The following is a 21,362-nucleotide window of genomic DNA, read 5'->3' as shown; positions in this document are numbered from 1 at the left end:
TAAATGATACAAGTTATTACATTTAATCCCTTTGAGGCAAGTGGGGAATGATTTTGTGATTAAGGACCTACTATGGGGCTCAGGAGAATTAGTTCAATTCCAGGCTCTGAAACAAGCTCCCAGGTCCCCATGGGAAAGCCTCCTGCACTCTCCTACTCGTATGGACACCGGCAGGGTAATTTGTAAGTGCTCACAGTCCTCAGACGATGTACTACCAACAGCTAAATAAACGCCTGGGTAGGTGGGCTATAATAATTCTGAGGTTAGCTAGCTACCCAAAGAGGACACTGCCATTGGACTATCACACTGCCACAGAAGTCATATTTACATATTTAAAAACCAATATTAGAGGGAGCCTTGACAAAGAATAAGTTATAGGCTTACACACTCTTGGGCTGACAGCTAGTTCCTGATGGTTTTAGCTAACCCATTCAATGAGCGAAAAAAGCTGCAAGACAAAAATAAGCTGGCAGGCCTTGCAGAGAGACACCACTTTGTTCTCAAGCAGAGGGCTATTTTCCACAGCTTGCACTGCAGGGAAATTTTGCTCAATTAAAATCTATATTGGTATTGTTTCTCAGCAAAATTAAATTTATGAATTGATTTAATTCATATAATGAGCAAATTCAATAATGAAAACTCATCTGTCAGCATACATTATGATAGAGCAAATCAAGCAAGCACCATCTGAAAAACATAACACTGAAGTCACCGTGTAACCTTTTAGATGGTGAAGTGCTACAGAAAACACAGTGGAAAAAGCATTATCCTGTTTTGCAAAGACAAAAAAAGTCATTACTCTGATATACTGATAAGCACACACATTACTCAGTTCTTCACTATTCACTATAAGCAGAAATTTGTTATCTTGAGAACTACCAAGAAAAGTTATTATGGTTGCAAGTAACATCTGTGATGTATTTAGTGCAATTACAGAAGTTATTTTTGGTTACCGAATGTACGATTTTCTCTATGCAAGTAAATTTTCTCTTTTAGAAGTTAGAAACATCCATATAGTGCTTCAAGGTGACTGTTTCTGGCATTGCTTCCTTACGTGCAAGCTGTAGTCAATAATTTAACCTTGATATTAAAAACTTTTGGAGAGTAGCTGCTGTTTATTTTTCATGTATTAAATCCAAGTATACTTGATGTTTCAGTAGAATGGCTATTAAATATTTTTCAAACCTGGTATTTGACTGGCCTGTAGGTAACTACATATTAAGGTGATACCTCATAACTAAATGGCTTTTTTAACTACAGTTATTTCAATATTTTCCTTATTTTTTTTCCACTGTTACAACTTCAAGATACAATGGAAGTAAAAAGAAATGAAAATACAACAAATCATTTTCAAGCAAATTAAAGACATGAATTTAAAACTTTTTCAAAGCTGTTAGTTATGAGAGAACAACACCAGCAACTTTAGTTGAGGCTAAAGTCAGTCTTTTCATCTTCATCTCTCTCTAAGAAAATACAAAAAAAAAAAATCAACCTCACACATTCAAAGAAATTCCATCCATGCTCTACTATATCCTGAAAACAACATCTGACTGGACCTGCACATCTGAACTTGAATAAGTCAGATGAAGTTCAACCACAAAATGAAACTGATGACAACTACGTAAGGTAGGCAACCTTATTTTGTGACTGTTTAACAGCTTCTACTTTAAAATTATGTAGCTACGACACTGACACTCATGAACAATGGTTTTAATGAAAAAGCCTTCTTAAATTTTCAGAAATTGTCATGGGATGGAGTGCAACAGAAGGTGAATGTACTCACAGTAACAGGACTTCCACTATGGCCAGTTGTGTCAGTGGTACCTTCTTAGTTAAGTAAAGACTTCAGTTTAGCTTCCTGTTGGTGCTGCACTGGTTTAATGTGAATACCTGTGAAAAAGTAAAAACAAATACTGTAAGACAGTTTGTGGTTTATTTATCTGGTCACCTTCCCCACATCTATTTTTATCTGAAAATCAACTCTCTCTTCAATCAGTGAAAGGCTAATTGACATTTCCATTTTACTGTAGTATCAAAACTAATGACTTGCTATAAACTTTTGATTGTTCCAAGTCCCCAAATACGTAATCTAACATCAAACTGCTCATTTCGATGTAAAACGCAGTCCAATATTCTTGTAAGTATTCTGCATACACGAGTAAGGTGAGGGCCCACTGCAAAGATAATATTCTCCTCCAGCTGATATTGTCTAATCCTAACCTAAATCTTTATTACAAATTAAACCATTTATTTATTATTATACCTACAATGGACACGGAAGAAAGTTGTTTTCTTTAGAAACTTTTACATAATTAACTTTTACTATCATTTTTCTTTTCCCTTTTCTCTTTCCTAGGTTTGAGTAAAATTAGCTTCTTCAACTATTCCTCATAGGGCAGTTAAAAAAAAAAATGCTGTGGAGAAAGGCACCGAGCCGGCTACACTCCTCTCAAACTGTTATGTACCAAGCTGGAAACGAGATGCTCTTTTTTTTTTCAGCATTACATCAGTTCATTCACATATCATCTTATATGTAAATATATTGCGCATGTTTACCCTTCTGGGTATATGAAATTGCTATTGATATTTTACAATTCCTTAGTTCAGATGTTCAACAAGGTTTTTTGTTTGTTTTAATTCTGTTCTCACAAACTGACAGTGTCAGGACTAAATATGCTCTCTATTCCATCCCATCACACTTACTGAAAACACCAAGCAGTACCTTATTTTCAGCTAGGCCTCTAAGGGTCCTTTCAGCAATGCCCTAAGAGTTTGATTGCAAACAAATGACACCTACAGTCTTAGAAGGCCTTCAAGCTATTAGACCTTACCTATTGGAACAGACTTATCTACTCTACCCCCTACTCGCTCCTGTAGGTCTCTGACAACCCAACATGACATCCTTCCTGTGAGGCACTGCAGGGAGGAGTAAAGTTCCTACTGCACATTCCCATGATTATTAACCTTTTCTCAAGACTCTGCTGACACGCCAGTTGATCAGCAGTCAAGCCATACTCTTGAAAGACTCAACCCATACCAAGAGGAAGAGCTTTGAAGAAAAAGAGAAAAAACAATTCCTCTAATGATCTTCTGCTCTTCTGAGAACCCCTTTCAGTTTCTGTCAGCTCACAGCTACCGCACACTCAGGTAGCTCCATTGCACCACATGCCTAATAAGCTGTAAAAACATCCATTTCCATTTCATGACCAGAGAATAGCACCAGTGTGTTTTTATATATTCTAATAGTAACAGCTACACAGACATCTGAGGTAAACATCCTGGTTATTAAGAAAAAAGCCAAAGAAATCCACTGAACTTGAAATAATTACAAACTGCTTTCTAAAACATTCAATACAGAAACAGTATCCTTTGAGCTGAGAGTGGCTTAAAGAAGGCAGGCCATTGCTTTCAGTTTTATTGAAGTTAAGTTCTTTCACCAGACTGGATGTACAGCTGTCAGCATCAGGAAGGTTTGAGCTAGACGTGATGCATGGTTATCAGCACAAATAGCCACAGAGGTGGTGTCAGCACACGGCTGGGTTTCTCCAAGCAGAGCCCATTCTGCAGGTGGATGTGGAGAATATCCCAGAGGCTCAAACCCCTTAGCAGGTGCTAAAAGAGGTGGAGGTTTACCCTCCACATCTGAGGGTCCCATTTGGAAACTGGGTTTTGTTCTTTTAAAAAAGTGCTCTTACCTACGAGTACATGAAAACACTGAGCTTAAGCAAGGCCCACTACCTGCCTGAAGCGTACAGAAAGCAGCATGGCAGATGAAGCAGCTTCACCACACACCAAGTGACGAATGCGGTAGCTGTTATCATTCATAGTGTCCTACTTTAAAAGACGTACAACCACTGAGCTGCAACAAAGCCTTCCTGGATGTATTTAACAACACAGAGCTCACTGGCCTCCAGCGTTACTAAACTTAGCATGAGCTACTACAAAGCGAGTCTTGCCCCGATACTGATGTTAACCTTGCACACACAAGTTAAAACACAAACTGACAAATTAAATACAATTGTCATGGAAAGTTAAAGCCAGATTCTATTTCTGACTGATGGTTCGTGACAAACATTTTAGATGACATCTAAGGCTTGTTCTAAGCAAGGTTTTAATCCATGACCATAATGTAGGTCACGAGTCTCAGTTCAGTTTGTGCCTAGTGTTCATGCCAAGGAACCAGACTCAGCACTAACACCAATAGCTGTCAAGAGTGTACATGCAGGTTCTTTCCACACTACCATTTGATAAAAGAAAATAGTCCAATTAAGCAGATTTCACACTTTTTTAAAACTGATTTGCCTATTTGTTTCAATCATGAAAGCAGTATTTAATTGACGAAGCACCGTACCCTAATCCTATGCATCTAGGAATATTCATGTTTAAAACCTGAACCGCCCTCACTGTTTCTGCCACCCTTTCGGTTTTCAATGAGCTTCAATAACTCAAAAGAATTGCAACCAACTTGGTAACTAAAAAAGAAAGCTTTGTGAACGGGAAAGTTCACAACGGGGGAAGAAAAAAAGCCTTTCTAAAATAGCCAGGTGTTCACCTCAACCCATACCAACTTCAAACAGATGCAAGGACAGTAGTTGAATCTGATTTCAGACTAAGGACATAAAAGATAGGCTTTATATTCCTATGCTTTTATAACGTTGGAACGAATTCATTTTTAGATGAAGAACAGTATACTCCCCTACTCTCCTATCCTTTCATATAAAGTTTGCTCTGAAAATACTGTTGCTGAGTTCCAGTCTTTCAACTGTTATTTGATCACTGCTAAATATTTGCAAGTTCAGATTTTTTCAAGTCCCACCTACCTACTTGATGTAATTCACATAATATCTACTATGTATTGTTCTACTTTTACGAGCAAACATACTGTGGCAAGCAATGAAGTCAGATGTGAAAACAGAACAAAATACTTTGAAATGGTGTTGGAAGACCACCCCCTAACGGCCTATTGCCCAGTAGTGCAGGTTTAACCTGAGGAAGGGGTGACCGGCCTAAGAGAGCTTTCCTGCTTGGCAGTGGAAGAGATGGCAGTTTGTTTAAGTTGATGATCGTGTCATCAGCTTCAGCTGAAGGATCAGTTTGTTCAACACAGCCTAGTTTAAATGAAGAGGAAAGAAATTCTTCAAAATACATTAATAGCACAAGTAGAAACTTGTAAGAATCTCACTATTCCCTTGTCACAAGGGGATCCAAGATGTTTCCATAGAATAGCTCCTAAGATAAAAATAGCACAGATATTTTATGTCTCTAATTTATGGGTGATGTAGCTGGTTTCATTTTTATCTTTTAGACATGTTCTGCTAGATTTTAAACTTTGTCAATAAAATATACACACTATTAAATTCCTGAACTCTTAAATCAAGAGTTGCTTAACAGACTGCTGGACATCACTAGCTTAAATGCATTTATGTGCATACAGTGTTAAACACGACAGCAGTAGCAGATGATCAAATACTTGCAACCATGCCCTGTGAAAGAGCAATTGCCAGCGAGGGTGTCTGTGTATGTCCTTATAGTGTTTCCAGATATGTGAAGAAACATATACATCCTACTTCAGGATGTACATGCCCATGAATATGTACATGCCCACACACTGGCATTTTATACATACGCTTTTGATCTTTACTGCTTTCCTTTATTTACAGATTACTGACATGGAATGTACCCAGGCTTTCTTTATATCAGATTTAAAAGAAGCTTGAAGTGGTATTTCAGGGGAAAAAAAGTGAATACTTTCAATCATACCTTTCCTGTTTTTTGCATAGTCACTTACTGAGCTCAACTCCTCCAAGAAAGATTCAAGTATCTTTCCTCAATTAACAGAAAAACATCTAATGCCCAGAGGCACGCTAACTGTCACACAGCTTCTGTGCTAGATAGCCATCCACCAGATCAGCTGCCTTATGTGAGATCTTGGTATACTCCTGTTGCTCACGCTCAGCAAATATATTCCCAAATGCTTTAACTACGATAGCCAGTGCATTTTCCACAGGCATATTATGATTTACTGCAGAGAAGAGAGCATGCTGGTTTTATCAAACTTATGTTTTCATCTACTTCACACATTTGCAAAAAGATAGAAAAATATAGCTGTTAAGTCTGTGTGTAATAAAACTGAGTGAGATTTTTTTAAACCTCCAGTTCAGCACTGACATAACCCACCCGTAGCTGCACGGGTATATGAACTTCATTGGAAATATACATGAAAAGTTGTATTTTCTCCTTCCCACTGCCAAAACATTACTGGCCACTCATGATCTACAGTTGAATTTAAGATAGATTCCCAATTCCATACAAACTTTCACAAATGCCTAAACTTGAAATAGAAATAGTATTATCACAGATTTTTCTTATACTCAGAATATTTTTCCCTAACTGTAGAACAGGGTAGTTAAGAGAAAACGCGTTTTTACTACTGTGATCTTGATTCTAAAAATGATGCAAAATTTAAATCTACAATAGAGTTCTAAAACAGACAAAAAAAATAAATTGGATTTTATTTTGATTAATTTACATAGAATCAATGCAAGAAAGAAATTTCAATTAATTTCTATGCAACTTCCTACCATTACTTACTCTATCTGACATACTGACTATATCATGTTGCACGCATGTCATGCCATTTAGGAAGAAGGAAACCAGGACAGATGTTTAATCACTCCATGTATTATGAATTATTAGAAATTAATTCAGTGAACTGTTTCAAAGCTGTCTCATTTTAACTAGGTCAAATTTTGTTACTAAGTGCAGTGAATCAGTGCTTAAAATTTTAATGGGTTGAAAGAAATTTAAAGTGCAGTTCTGAATGGGGACTACTTTAAGCAATATCTCTAAACCAAGCTAAACTTAGTTTTGATAGAACCTTGAAGAATGATTACAAATGAAAGGGCTGCTTTTGACTTTTCAAAAATATAAATGCAACATTTTTAACTTCTTGGAATGCTTGTGTGAAAACTCACTTGTTTATTACTTCCACCATAAAACCACAGTATTGTACCTGATCGTCTATGCCTCTAGCATATTCCCCTGAAGAAAATCTTAAAAAAAAGTTTCAAGGTGGCCTCTTTAATTCTTAATAATTATTTTGTTGTTGTTGTTCTAAGTCTGATTTTAATCCAATAAGACACTGAATGTGTTCGGTTTTTGTTTAAGAACCTATACCTGTTCTTCATTGTTGTCATACTCGAAAGCCCATGAGAGGCGTAAGAAATTTTATTACCAACTAGAAATATTTAGGAGATTCAGAAACATTAAATAAGCATGCTCTTCAAGTATTATCTACATAATTTGCAAGGTTACACCTTTCTAAATTGGGTAACACTTACCTATGTAGCTATCGTTTCTGTAAGAGAATTAGCTGAAAGATTGTAATAGAAACTACTTTTGCTCCTTGCTGATGGCAACAATGACACAGTCAGGTCTCTCTCCATCATATTCTTTCTGCATCTGTTGGTAAAACCGCAGGTATAGCTTCTCTTTACAATCATCCCTGCTGCAGTCATCATCTGCAACCAAGTGAAAAATCAATTAAGTAACAGCAGACTGCAAAACCATATTAGAACATCACTATTTTGTCATTCAATACTGCCAAAAATATGATAAAAATAGTTCTTTGAAGCATGGGTCTTGTTCCCCTCCCCTTTCCCTTTTTTCCCTGAGGGAATTTGTTACAGACATGCAAGAAGGCACAAGAAACATGGTTAAAGTTGGTTGCAGAGTTCTGAGAATTAAACTCTTGGGAACAGACCATTCATCTATTCCAACCCACAGAGGATTATTTTTGTCCCATTCTCTCCCCAACTTGGTTCCAGTATGATGCTGGGACTCAAATCTTACTCCAAGGGGAGGCAGAAAGAGACTAAGAAAAGAAAGCATTTGCCCAGTTCGTCTTGCTGAAGATAAGACGTGGTAACAGCACCAATTACAGAACCTGGTCCCTGCAACTCACACAAACTCATAGTAACTCCAACTTTGATTTTGCATAACCACCTAGTTGCTTCTTTCTCCACTATTCTGCGTGTTCTTCTACTCCTAGCATCTCCAGTTATCTCCTCTGGATACCTTTTAACATAAGTACTCTAGGAGGAGTATGAGGAAATAAAGCATCCTTTCATTACATATAGACCAGGCTAATAAAATGATGTTTTTGAAATCTATTTTGTGCCTTCCTCGAAGGGTAAAAGGCACATAAGCCTGGCACAATGTTTTAACTCAGGATTTTAAATGCTTTACCCTTTCTTTAGAGGATAACTTTCAACGATGGTAGCTTACAAAATCCAAAGACTTTGTTAAAATTGGAAGACTTAAAACAAGCAGAATAGTCATTAGCTGTACTTCAAGAGAAAATATTTTGGCAAGGGAGACTGCTCCGATACACTTCATACATCAGGCATCTGTGGACTACCCAGTTAAGCTGCTAGGGGGAGTACATATCTTAGTACAGTCCTTTTGATCTTGAAAATAAAGTATCCTATTTTGAAAACCATTATTGTACTTCAGACCATAAGTAAACTAAAATGCTTTGGTAAACAGACAAGATGAAGAATGGGCAAAATAAAGCTTTATATTATATGCCAATTTTTTACATTATGTATTTTTATTTCTATCCTGTAGATTGGACAATGAAGAGCAGTAATTGATAGTTATTTGTCCATAGTGTTACAGAATGTAATAGTCAAAAATTGAACAGGTATTTAATTTCCTACGGCTATTCTTTCATTTAAAGTTAAATTTTGAATGACAGTTTGATTTGAGAAAACCCATGTAAAGATGTAAAGTCACAAGAAAAATACTTTTCATCACAGGTTAGAGTTCAAGTTGCAAATGGAAGGCCAACCTGTTAAAATCAGGTCAAATGCAAGTTAGTTTTGTACTCAGTACAATAATATTCCTGTCAAGCTGTGCATCTCTCATATATTCTTTTAAGTAACTCCCTAGTAGTTCATTAAAAAAGCCTCATTGTTACCTTCCTACAAGAGTCACTATAGCCACAAATGTTCTTAAAGGACCACACCATTTAATCCCATTTCAACATTTTTCTAAACTGCGTGAATATCAAACTAATCACATGAAATTTACTCATAATCATAGCCTAATCTGAGATAGAAGGGGTGAAAACCTTGAGCACTTTTCTTCAAACTTATTTAAGTATAAGCTATGAAACCCAAAAAGTTAGAAAATAATAATTTCCAGGTAGTTTGATTATGCTGTTTTCCATACAGCTAGGTTTTGAATTTTAAGTTGAGAGTCAGTTTTTGACCACTTACGGAAAGAAAAAAATCATTTAAGGAAATGGGCAACTAAAATTACAAAATCCTCAAAAACGGCAGGATGATTCCAGAATAGATAGAGAATGCACGTTTTAGAAAAGGAAGGGAGGGAAAAAAAAAAAGCCCTGTTTGCTCCTGAAACAAATCATAACATGGAATAATATAAGCATTTCAAAAAATTAGGTATCTAGAATCAAGCTTGTACACCACAGAAGCTGGCAATTCAAATCACTACAAAAGCTCAAAAGCACCATCAAGACCAGCTGAAGAACATTCACGCTTTGCTCTCAAACTTAATGAGAACTCAGCAGCCAGGCACCCATAAGAGACAGTCAGTGCCCTGGAATTCAGCCTCTGAAGAGCAGAGCCTGGAACTTGATAGGCTTCAAGGGACAAAACATTTTCCTTCCCTGTTTATTACACCTTATTTTACACTCCCAAATGAGTACTACAATTAATATAGGTTTATTAATTAATAAACTCTAAGGAGAAGTGAAAAGGTCATGTTTACCCAAACTATTGACTGCCTGATGATACACTATAAGGTAGTTCAGTCTGTTCCTCCTGAAGTTGTTTAACAAAAGCCTAAAGAACAGTACACTGACATCAATCATTGCAAAAGAACGCAACCCCAAGGGGACATTTAAACCAAGAATTCTGCTTACACAGTATCTTTCCAAAGTTTTTGCTTCATTTATTTTCCCTTGAGTAAAGAGGTACTGAACAGTTTACAAGAGAAAGCACCTTCATTAAGCATCAGCAACCTGAAGGATCTCAAGTGACTGTTAATGTTTCCCTCTATTTGCTTCCCAAAATAAGATGTGGCACTTGCACACCATTTGTATGCTCTAAATTACGTATGTTTTTTGAATTAGTGTCTATGCTTGACCTGACTGAAAAGCTGCTTTCTTAACTTGCTGTAAGACCCCAAATCATACATACTGGCTTACTTCAGCCTGTACCACGAGATGTTGTCCACAGGCACAGCCTTGTGTAAAAAAAAAAAAAAAAGATGTCTTTCTGTTTTTTCGTCTTTTCATGTTTACATTGCAGTAGTTATGAGGATTCTCCAAAATAGAGCTGGGATATGCTGTGCTCTGTTTGTACTAATTGTTGGACTTCCCAAAGATCCCATGTTCTAGGACAAGTGACATACAGAAGATGGTGGAGATGATCTAATGCATGTCTTAACACAAGCAAATGTGAATGTGGTGGTGGTGGTTTTTGTTGGTCTTTTTTTTTTTTTTTTTTTTAAAAAAAGGCTTGATAACTTAACTGAGCACAAATAATTAAAGGCAAAGAATCTATCCAGTTTCCATATTCCGTCTAGGAACATTATATCTTTATAAGAAAAAATGTTCAACCAAAAGCCTCAGAAGAGATTATCTCCCACTTCTCTACTATAACTGCAAATTGATAGAGAAGAGCAATGAAAGTTCACTTTACAGAGCAATCATCACGTTCTTCCAGAACATGCTCTTTTGGAAGCAGGTAAGGGAAAGAGCAACGCAAGAGACAATGAACAATAACCAGACTTGTATGGTTTTGGTTATTTTGTTTGCTTTTGCTTTTAATAGACAGAACCTATGCTTAGAATGAATCCGTTTTGCAAAAGTAGCTTCAAATATTAGGAGTACAGGACAAGCAGATGGCTGAATGCAAACAACCCTCAAAGCAGCTGCTACAAATAGAATCTGAAGCTGAATAAAAAAGTTCCCAAAAATGTAGTTGGGAAATGGTAAGCAATATAGCATACCCCGGCAAACCCCCAGGGTATACGGCTCACCATTTCAAAAGCTAACAAACCTCCTACTCCTGTGCCTAGCACAAGGCAGACTACGCGCAGACGAGCTCAAGCAAGTGATCAGGTGCCAGCGCTCAGGGTGCTGTCAGCCATATGAACACAGCTGAAACTGCACCGCTGCCTGTCCTGTGGTGCTCTGCACCCACCACAGCTGCTCTTAATACCTTTGGGCTACGCTGCTCAGTGGCAGCTGCCAACTGGGGAGGGAGATGAGGACATAGCTACCCGCAGGGAACCATCAGGCAGATGGGAACAACAGCCTCACCACCTCGCAGCAGGCTGGTCTACCAAGAGCAAGAATATGAAACTTCTGTACCCAAAAGTTAAGAATCTACTTCTGCTTTCAGTCCCAGATTCCCCGCTTCATTAACAATAGTTTGGTTTTCCTATGAGCCATTGTTGTTATGGTGCAGTATCTTGGCCATAAATCTAAGGTTGTTAAATGCATTACCCTTATTCTAAACACACCCTTCAAAATTGAAAGTCAATAAAAACACAACTTTGCCACTCAGTATTATCCTATGTGGAACAACATTTGAAGAACTAAAGTACCCCTCAAAACAAAGAAAAAGCAGATAAATGCACGGCTTCCCTGTCAGGTAGGATTTTTTGGTTTGTTTTTTGAAAACCGAATACAAAACCATGGGAGATCATGAGCAATAAGAGACTGAAAAAATACTACTTGGGAATTAAATGGGAAGGACTAGGAACTGGAAAAGTTGAATACATGCTATTCAGGACTGAACAGACATTCTGTTATGGTACAAAAACATGACAAAAAAGCAAACAAGAAGTTGCTGAGGGAGTTTTTTTCAACTTGATGTTATATGCCTAATAACCAAAGAGCCGCGTTTTTCATAAACTCTTTCATATCAACAATTCTGTTACGTATTATTTACTCCAGAAGACATGGAATCCACATGGGCCTGTGACTGGGCTGAAAATCAAGAAACTTTGGTGATTAAATATTGAAGACAAACAGCAACAAAGAGCCACCATAGTTTAATTAAACACTGTGCTAATGAGAGCACAGAACTTGTGCAACATGCTTTTAGACAGCTATAATATGTTTTAAGAGGAACGATAAACTTAAAAGTTATCTTGGATGTAAGAAGCCTGATTTCTGAAGCACTATAGGGGATAAGAAAGGGAGTTTTACCTCTACTGTCCTAATTACCTAAAAGTACATAAAAACCTTACACACCTCTGTTCCAGAAAAAAGAGTGGAAGATGAATTAGCTTTATAGACAACTGAAATTCAAACATCGTTTAGTATCTCAAACCAAAACTTATCTTGTGTTCAATGTGGCAGAACAAGTATCAAACTACAATTCTAAGAATTAAAAAAAAAAAATTAATCTTCTATTATATCAAGACACGCATTTTTATAACACACATGTATTGAGTGATTCATGTAGATTTTGCTTACGTGTCCAAAGGGCCTTCTCTTTTCTACTGGATGTGCTGCTACTTGATAAAGCTGTTCTTCCAGGAAAAACTTCAAAATGTTTTCTAGAATCCCACTGGGAAAAAAAAAAATATTCTGATCAGATTATTTTTGGCCAAAACAAGAAATACTGAATATGGATTTCCTTATAAAAAAAAGTAGTTCTGTGGAAAAAATAACACTTCTCATGGAAAATGACATGGAAGGAAGGAAAAAAAAAGAGACAGTTTCATGATAAGATTTTAAGCTTCCAAAAATCTAATTACAGAAGGAATATAAAGCATGTAAACACTATCCTCCTATCACTAAATGTAAATTAGGGTAATAATCACCAAGCTTGGGAGGTAGTTACTACGATACACTGATTTATAAAAATATAGGATCAGTAAATTCAAAAAGACTGAATTTTAACAGCCCCAAGTGTTAACATAGTATCTCTGCAATCACATGTTGCCTCAAGAGGAAGGGACTGTCAAGAGAAAAATGAGCAAGAAAAGGGACTGTGTAGAGGAAAACGTGCAGGAGAAGGCTGGAAATGCACGCAAAGTAAGAAACAAGTGACCCATCCTAATTATCTCTGATAGCAGATGCTGCTAACAGATGCTCTCACATTATGCTCGAAGTACAGCTGTGAGAACCAGAAATAGATACCAAAGATGCTAAACTCAAAAAGATGCATCCCTTGCACCTCAAAAAGAGATACTTTAAATATTATTCTAGGCTGACAAAGCATATTTCTTCCAAGTGCCTCTGCATTATGAAGCAATCCAAATGTATACTAAACCCTTTGCTCAAGGAGTTAATATTAAGGCTTTGATTAAGGTGTCGGCAAGAAAAACATCAAGAATTATTAACAGATGCACAACCCTAAGAAGCGGTTTATTCAAGCCATACTTGTAGTATGATGACAATTACTGTTTGGTCTCATTTACCTTAGCCAGACTCCAGTCAATGGAATTGTACAGAAGAGAGAGTAAGCTACTTGGAAAAATCAGGGAAATGTAAGCATTTTGAACCACCCAAGAAGTTTTAATATTAAAAATAAAGGAATTGCAATTGACTTTAGTTATCTCAAGGGGGCATGGATCTCATTGTTCTTGGAACCGTTTCCCCCAGTATAGGTTCAGCATTTGTGTCACAAATCATGAAAGCTTGAACAAAATCAGTTGTAAAATATCTGTATCTGTTCCAAAGTAAATAGCTAGAGCAAAATAAAAGAGAACAGCAGATCTGTACAGGAACAAGCTTACAGAAGTATAAATACCCTGGTGCAAATTACAACTTTCTGATACTTTCAGGATGCTAGAAATCTTTAAGGATTTCTCCAAGCACGCCATTATCCAGAGTAGCATCAAACTTTTTGGTGTCTGATGAATTTAAGTGTCTGCAAGACTCTACTACCTCATGTCCTCTAGCCAGAAAGCACGTTGGAGGAGGAGAGCTCTCAGCCTTCCTTCCTGAAACTGTTCCATATTTCAGTGAAGATCTTAGAAGACAAAGATCTACATGGACAAAGACAAATCATAACTTGCTTAGTGCCAGGATTTGGGCAATCCTCTGTGAGCACTGCTTTCACTGCTTCAAGGACTTGTTACGCACCTTACTTGAAACAACCACCTCACAAAATGCATAAGTATTCTTCAACAAATAGAACACAAGGTCTCCTCTGCCCCCTGTAAAATGCAGTGCTGCAGCTGCCCACAGTAAGCAGTCAGTAATTATACCCCAACTGACTGCAGCCTTGAGCCATTACTCTCAGAATAAACTGATGCTTCAACTTTTCTTTGGAATCTGTGAAAAGAGCCAAGACTATTAATTCAACAGCAGATTCATTCTTTAGTAATAAATAGTAATAATTCTGCAGTGCAATTATTCCTGTATTATTTGTCCTTTATTTCAGGTTCCCCCAGTAACTTCAGAACAGCCCTACAGCCAGTCCTACTTCCCTGACTATTCCTATAAACGCTGTTATGAGCGGAACAGATGGGAGTAGCACAGTGTCAGTTATCACTACAGAATGCACCACGGAGAAGCATCTGCATGCACAAGCATCACACTTTTTTTTTTCCTCTTGCATTCAATACCCATTGCCATTGGCATTCAGGAAGAAGAGAAGCAAGGCCAGAGATTTGGTAGCTTCTACAGGGAACATAATTCTGTAGCTGTGCAAATCAGCTGAAAAAAACAGCCTAGACACTAAATCCTGGCCTTGGCAGGACTTGCACCAATGCCTCCTGCCCCCAGAGCCCCTACACCGTAGCACCTCGGTGGCTGCTGATGCCAGCTCCCCGGCCAGCCCCGTCCCACAGCCCCAGAGCCCCGTGCCCCCAGGGGAGGCACGCACCCTCAAACCCCAGCTCCCCACTGCCGTCCCCAGCTGCACGCCCTGCAAGTCGGAACAGCGCTGCCGGGGAACTGCTCCTAGGGCGGGTTTCAGTAGTGTGAGGCTTCTGAGCAAAGCTTAACACACACAAAACCAATTTGTTAATAAATAAAGAAAACTGTGAGCTTACTATAGCTTGCTTTGGTCAAATCTGATGGTATTTGATGATCACCTTCTTAAGTGAAACAAGTACCACGCTGAGATGCCAGTAAAATATCTACCTGTGCTGAGGTGGGAGTTGTTGGGTCATGATGAGCGGGCTCCGCTCAATAAATACACATTGTGCAGAGAGCAGCGGGCAGCACGTTGGAGTTCGGGCAGAGGGAGCTCCCTGGGGCCAGGTCCAACTCTGCCTGCTCCGTGTGTTGCGGAGGGGAGCCTGGGGGCGCACAGCTCCGTCCCTGGGCCACCACAAAGCATCACATCCAGCCTCCGGTGCCACCTAGTTAAAAACCGGGGGGCAGCGCGCCGAGCCTCCAGTGCCTGTTACCTAAAAGCAGGGGGCAGTGCGCACATCCTCGGCCCCAGCGCACCTCGCTATACGCAAACCCCTCTGTAACTTTAACTCGCTGTTGCTCAGGGAGAGCTAACAGCCCGGTACCTGAGCACCCCAGCCGGGACAGCAGGAGGCAGCAGCAGGGACCTAAGGCTCAGGGCTGCTAACTTGGCGTGAAAGGGGCGCCTACAGGGAGCACAGGACGCCACCAGGCGCTGCTTTGGGGCACTCGCCCGTTCTGGCAGCAGCCTCACGCAGCGCCACAGTGTCCGGGGCTGAGCAGCGCGGCCACCGGCGCCGTCCAGGGGCCGCAGCCCGAGGCGAGGCGCTCTGAGGCGCCACCACCCCGCGCAGCCCCTCGCCCTCCCCACAGACCCCTCTCTCTGACCGAGCCCCCCGAGCCCCGCCCCTTTTGTACCCGCTCGGACGAATGGGAGCCGCGCTTACTGAATGGGGCGTGGCGAGCGGGAGGGGGGCTGCCCAGTAGGGCGCGGCATTGTTGGGGGGCGGGGCCGGGCCGGGCGGCCGGTGGCGGCGGAGGGGCGCTGAGGCGGGGAGCGGCGCCGTGAGGGGCGCGGAGGGGCCGCCGGGTGCCCGCCCGCCGCCATGAACTCCCTGGAGCAGGCCGAGGGTGAGTGCCCCGGGGGGCGCTGCCACCGTGCTGCGGGGCCGGCCGGGAGGCCTCGGCCCCCCCCCTCGGCCCCCGTCCCGGGGCCGGCGCCTCGCCTGCCCTCGGCTGGGGTCGGGCTCTCGGGGCCCGGCGGGGAGCGGGGCCGCGGGCAGGGGGCGCTGCCTCCCGGCCCCCGCTATGACAGGCCTGGGGGGATTTCGGCTGGGTAAACCTCGCCCGTGCTGCCGCGGCGTCCCCGGCCGCGGGTCGGGAGGTTTTCCTGACAGAAAAGTAGGGTGTGAAAGGCGGCAGGGGCTGAGGCTCGGCGGGGGCGAGGCAGGCGCGTTGCCGACCCGCGCAGCCCCGCGTCGTCAGGGTCGCGTTCCCACGGCCGGACGAGCCGCGGCCGTCAGCTCTCGGGAGAGGTTCCTAGAGCGCGAATAGCCACAAATAAAGACGTTAAAGTGCCCGTTCCCCGAAGGTTTTGTGGATCCTCGCTGTTATTTTAGCGCTGTCTGCGTTCTCTGAGTGTTTTGGGGGGACACGATTATCCATCACCTGCCTTTGTGCCTGCAGGGTGCTGTTCCTTAAAGTTCTTTGAGGAAAGCTGTTCTTTGGAACAGGTTCTCCTGTGATGTCTTCTGGCTTCGGTGACCAGTTGCAGGGAACAGTTAATTAGCTGTAATTGCTGGCATGGGCTTGGCTTCCCCAGAAGAGAGGCGGAGGACTGACCGTAACTACCGGGATGTTGGCAGCAATTAGGAGCAGTTAGCTGTGCTGCGGCTCAGGGCAAGGTGCTGTAACCTCCCTCCACGAATTCACCTCTAAACCTCCTGGGAGTAAACTTAAAATTTGAAAAAATGCTTTAGTAATGATTATAGCAGGTGTGTTTCTTCTAATCTTGTTCTCTAATTGCTTTATGGTGGCACTTTAAATAACTTAGCAGTAGTTTTAAGTTGAAGGAGAGGATTTTCAGAGTGGTGTTAAGTGAAGCATTTCAGCTGAAAGCCTATGTGTTTATGCTATTAAAAATTTAACTCCAGGTAGAATTCTGTTTTTGACTGGAACGTTGTTAAATATTGACCTTGTTTTACAGAAGCTTGAATCTAAATTAGCCTGCAGGTGAAACCACTCTTCGTAGGCAAATGTTGGGTGGTAGGCTAGGATTTTCAAACAAATTAGAAGTATAAATTTGAAGTGCTGCTCATCTTTTAACAGCAATTTAAATGACCTCGGGAAAATGATGGTGATAAGGAGAAACAGCTATTTAAAGAAAAAAATAACTGAAGTAAGATCAGTGAGCTAGTGTTTGCTGTGGGGATTATATTATTATTTGTATCTCTCTCTCTCTGTCATATGGCATTAAAGGTTCCTACAAAATGAAGGCATCAAAGCCACACTGCTACAAATAACCCCTTGAACAAGTAGCAAATCGCCAACCTCTTTTTCTTTTTTCACTGATATATAGATAACAGAACTTACTGGCTTCCTGATATACTTAATATTCTAAAATATGTTACTTCTTATTTGCGTGGAGGGGCTGTTTTAAAGTATTCTAAATCTAACTCCAGGTATTCTTAAAAGCTGTCTAAAATACTCGGGTTTCTTTACTACATTGATTTTCTTTCCAATAAGCAGGAATGTTTCTTGCATTTAGTATGCCTTCATCATTACAAATTTTTGCTAGAATTGTGTGGAGCTACTCTGACTTTACTGTTATTTCATCTGAATGATCAATGCGTTGTTTTCTCTGCCTGTTTAAGAAAGTGGTGTGCACAGGGAAAAAGTCAATTCCTTTGATCGTTTACATCACAATTTGACTAAATAGATGAAGATCTAATTATGCTTGCTGTGTATCCTTCTCAGATCTCAAAGCTTTTGAAAGAAGACTTACTGAATATATTGCATGTTTGCAACCAGCTACAGGACGTTGGAGAAGTAAGTTTGACATTCAAGGGATGAATAAGATTCTATTTTATAAGCATTTTAGATTTGCCAGCGTGTATCCCTGATTTGTGCTTGCCCAAACAAAAATCTGTGCTTACAGTCCCTTTATGGTTTCTGTGGCATGTGTATACTCTGCAACAAGGCAGTAATGTGTAAACCTACAGTTAAAATTTAATGTTTGCCTGGTTATTGTTCTTCAGAAACCGTGTAGTGGGTTCCAATGACAATTTCCACTGTTGCCTGAACACAAATGTGACAAATCAAAAAAATGTATGAATTCAAGGAGTGAGTTTATATCCAATATTCACAGTGCCAGTTGTCCTGGCAGATATGTTTTTAAAACTAATATTCTAGCCAGGGGGCAAGACAGAATGTGCTCAAGGCTGAATTATTCTGGAAGGAGTTGGGACATGAATTTGTTGTTTTTTTTTCTTTTTTTCCCGTTTTATTTTGGATTGTTGTTGGGTTGTGTTTTGTTGCTTTCTCTTTTCTGTTATTGTTGGGTTTTTTTGAAGGCTTGTACTGCCTAGTTAGTCACTTCAGTTACCGGAACCAACCATGATTGGGTTAGATAGTCCCTATAAAAAAGAAGGTGAAGAAATTAAATCAGTGAGGCTCGAAGCAGAAAGAACTAAGGGCAGAATATGTCCTCATCTGTTCTAACAGAAAAGTTTGAAGTAGGGGGGTGAGGGAAGCAAAACGTTCCCTTGATATACTGCCAATTTTGGGGTCAGTAGTCCGTGGTAGAAACATACTGCTTTTTAGTTCTAAGATTCTGAAGTTTCCATACAGAAATACGGAAATACAGAATACAGAAATATTATTCCATAATACAGAATACAGAAATATATTCCGTACAGAATACAGAAACTTTTTAGTACATATAATTAATTTAAAATGTAGGAAGACTGAATGACAATACTTTTACACCCACAAAAAAATATGCTTAAGAGCCACTGTTGAAAAATAAATGCTTTTCGATAGGGGTGACGTAGACTGCTTATGGCTCTCATTCTTTCTTTTATCAGTGATTCTGATAGTGGTATCGGTCTGCACAGCAACTGGTGCTTGGAACTGGTTAATAGACCCAGAGACACAAAAGGTAAAGATTGTGTTAGTCCTGAAGCTAATCTGCTTCGTAGCTTGGTGCTGCAGCTAAGTGCTGTAGTGCCTTGAAAGGGAAAAGGCTAAAGGTGGTTCTCCCATGACACCGGGAGATCATTTTCAGCTTTCGAGCTGGCTGGGCTAGTTGTGGAATGTCCTAGGACAGTGCCTGCCAAAATGCTACTACGTGAATCTGTATCTAAAGAATTGCTCACGAGTGTGTAGAAATGCCTAAGAGCAGTGTTTTTTGAATTCATTGAACAAGATAGCAGCTTTCTGTATGGTTTAAGAAAGTATATGCTAGGACTAATCTGATTTCTTTCCTAGGTGTCCTTTTTCACATCGCTTTGGAATCACCCATTTTTCACAATTAGCTGTATTACCCTAATAGGCTTGTTCTTTGCTGGAATACATAAAAGAGTTGTGGCACCATCAATGTATCCTTTGATCATGTTTGTCAAGTTAAGTGCTTTACTTATTAGTCAGGGTATTAGCATATGCTAACATTTACCGTGTGCAAGCGTTAGTTGCTTTCCTTGACACACTCCACCCAGTATAGCAGCCCGATGTCGAACCGTTCTGGCAGAATATAACATGTCCTGTGATGATGTAAGTGTTGGTGGTTCACTGCCTAAACCCTTTTTTTAAGATGCCAATAATTCAAAAAGGCATGCAAGGTTTTTTTTCTGCACAGCACTTACATACGCCGTATCCAGTTGTGTGGGTGTGTGTAAAGAATGTAGAACACATAGTATTTCATGTGTCTTTTTAAACATAGCCTGTAAAATTGAAGTGCAATTGTTAGGCTCAACTTTCAGGATCTAAACTTTATTTTTTTTCTGTCTTGCAGACTGGAAAATTAATTTTGAAACCTAGGCCTCATGTTCAATAAGGGCTGTCTTCCTTCAGTTTTTTCCACTGCCATGGAAACCAAAAATGACCTTTTTTCTAAGGTAGTATGACAGTAAAAAAAAAAACCACCCAAACAGGACTGGTTGTCACTGCCTAGGAGTGAGAGTCTTACACAGTTGACAGTGAAGGTGTGCAATATTACTTTCTTGAATATTTATCCAAATTCTTTGTTATCATATCAGTGCTTTTGCTACTTCTGATTACCTCTTTTTCAGTATTAATGTCACTTTTTTTACTTCAGCTAAAACAGAACATACAGGAGGAGTATGTTAATTGGTTATAAAGTTGAACTTGAAAATCAAACCTCATTTATGTTATGTCTTTGTAAGCTGTTGTAAATAGCAGACTAAGACTAATGTTCAGGAAAAAAAATACATGCTATATGGATTTTTTGTTGTTCTCATGAACAGTATTGAAAGGAACACTTAGCATTCCTGTGATGTTTTATTAGCACACTTACTCATTACAGCTGTCCTTATCTCCTGGTCACTTTTTGGAACTGGCTAAAAGGCTCGCAGAAAGTCTGTCCATTTGTGCTGGAGAGAACTGGTCTTACTATTTAAGAACTTTACAAATATATCGAGGATCACATTTGTCAAGTTGTGTGTATATATAGTGCACCAGCCACTTTCATTGTGGTCACATGCAGCTCATTGATTGATCTGGTCACAACACTGCTATTTTAACGTTTTAACATTTTAAGAATTGTCTTAAATACGCTTGCACCATCCAAGTGATTGTAAAACTGTACTGTATCTTAATTCACAAGACCATTCTGGGTGGGTTTTATGCGGTGGTAGTCCGAATATGAAACTAGTATTCCAAATGTGTCGCTTCAGATTGGGTGAAGAAAACACAAACAGTGCCACAATAAAATAACAACGTGTTATTCAGAGTGTTAAAAACAAGGTGTGGATGTTACCTGCGGAAAGTGTAACTTTTCGAATAGCTTAGGCTGTGAAGAGTTCTAAAAGTTGTTTAAGGTGCCTTTTTAATTGTTTTGAACTCTTTTAATTGACTGAAAGTGCACAGCTGTCGCAACTTCAGTAACTCCAAGCTGGACTGACTTTTAAAGGCAGCCTGTTGAAGTACTCTGTCAGTGGTGACATGAAAAATCATCTGTGCTCTTCCTCTCATCCTTCTGCCCGTCCGTGCTTTGTAACTGCTGTATATTTTGTAGGTAAAGGTGTATAAAATAAACCCTTTGTACAAAGAGCTGTGCCCTCCTTAACGCACCGTGCCGCGGAGCACCGCCCGGCCCCAGCGCCCCGTGCCCGCTTCGCCCAGCGCGGGGGGGGGGGGGGTGGCTGCAGCCCGGGGCCCTGGGGGGGGCGTTGGGCGGCGGGGCCGGGCGGGGCCGTGCCGAGCCGAGCCG

At 40.2% G+C, this 21,362-nt stretch overlaps 1 protein-coding gene and 1 long non-coding RNA gene across 3 annotated transcripts; one reads left to right on the top strand and one right to left on the bottom strand.

Moving 5' to 3' along the window:
* Positions 1–311: 311 nt before the first annotated feature.
* LOC136791820 (uncharacterized) lies at positions 312–15,799 on the bottom strand. Its single transcript, XR_010834624.1, has 7 exons — positions 15,049–15,799; positions 14,135–14,326; positions 13,937–14,037; positions 12,518–12,611; positions 7,341–7,520; positions 1,784–1,890; positions 312–1,463 (listed from the first exon to the last, which is right to left on the bottom strand). It is a non-coding gene; the product is annotated as an uncharacterized lncRNA (long non-coding RNA).
* A 106-nt stretch (positions 15,800–15,905) lies between these two features.
* On the top strand, positions 15,906–21,202 carry CNEP1R1 (CTD nuclear envelope phosphatase 1 regulatory subunit 1). 2 transcript variants are annotated; one of them, XM_048075386.2, is made up of 7 exons: positions 15,942–16,045; positions 16,648–16,908; positions 17,891–17,962; positions 19,000–19,073; positions 19,403–19,512; positions 19,630–19,684; positions 19,926–21,202. In XM_048075386.2, exons 2-7 carry the CDS (start codon positions 16,896–16,898, stop codon positions 19,965–19,967), a joined length of 366 nt encoding a protein of 121 aa, XP_047931343.1. In that variant the 5' UTR covers positions 15,942–16,045; positions 16,648–16,895; the 3' UTR covers positions 19,968–21,202. The 2 variants fall into 2 exon arrangements, with proteins under 2 accessions (XP_047931342.1, XP_047931343.1); XM_048075385.2 differs by lacking the exon at positions 16,648–16,908 and having other exon boundaries at positions 15,906–16,045.
* Positions 21,203–21,362: the final 160 nt, after the last annotated feature.

Source organism: Anser cygnoides, chromosome 12, assembly GCF_040182565.1.
Source record: "Anser cygnoides isolate HZ-2024a breed goose chromosome 12, Taihu_goose_T2T_genome, whole genome shotgun sequence".
Lineage (NCBI taxonomy): Eukaryota > Metazoa > Chordata > Aves > Anseriformes > Anatidae > Anser > Anser cygnoides.
The sequence above is the reverse complement of the archived record's forward strand: the minus strand, read 5'-3'. Positions and strand labels throughout refer to the sequence as shown.

Excerpts from the sequence above, each read along its gene's own strand:
- CNEP1R1 (XM_048075385.2), top strand. The coding sequence starts at position 16,021 with ATGAACTCCCTGGAGCAGGCCGAGG. Across the intron at positions 19,074-19,402 it reads TAGACCCAGAGACACAAAAG|GTGTCCTTTTTCACATCGCT; the intron begins GTAAAGATTGTG and ends TTTCTTTCCTAG. Across the intron at positions 19,513-19,629 it reads AGAGTTGTGGCACCATCAAT|TATAGCAGCCCGATGTCGAA; the intron begins GTATCCTTTGAT and ends CACTCCACCCAG.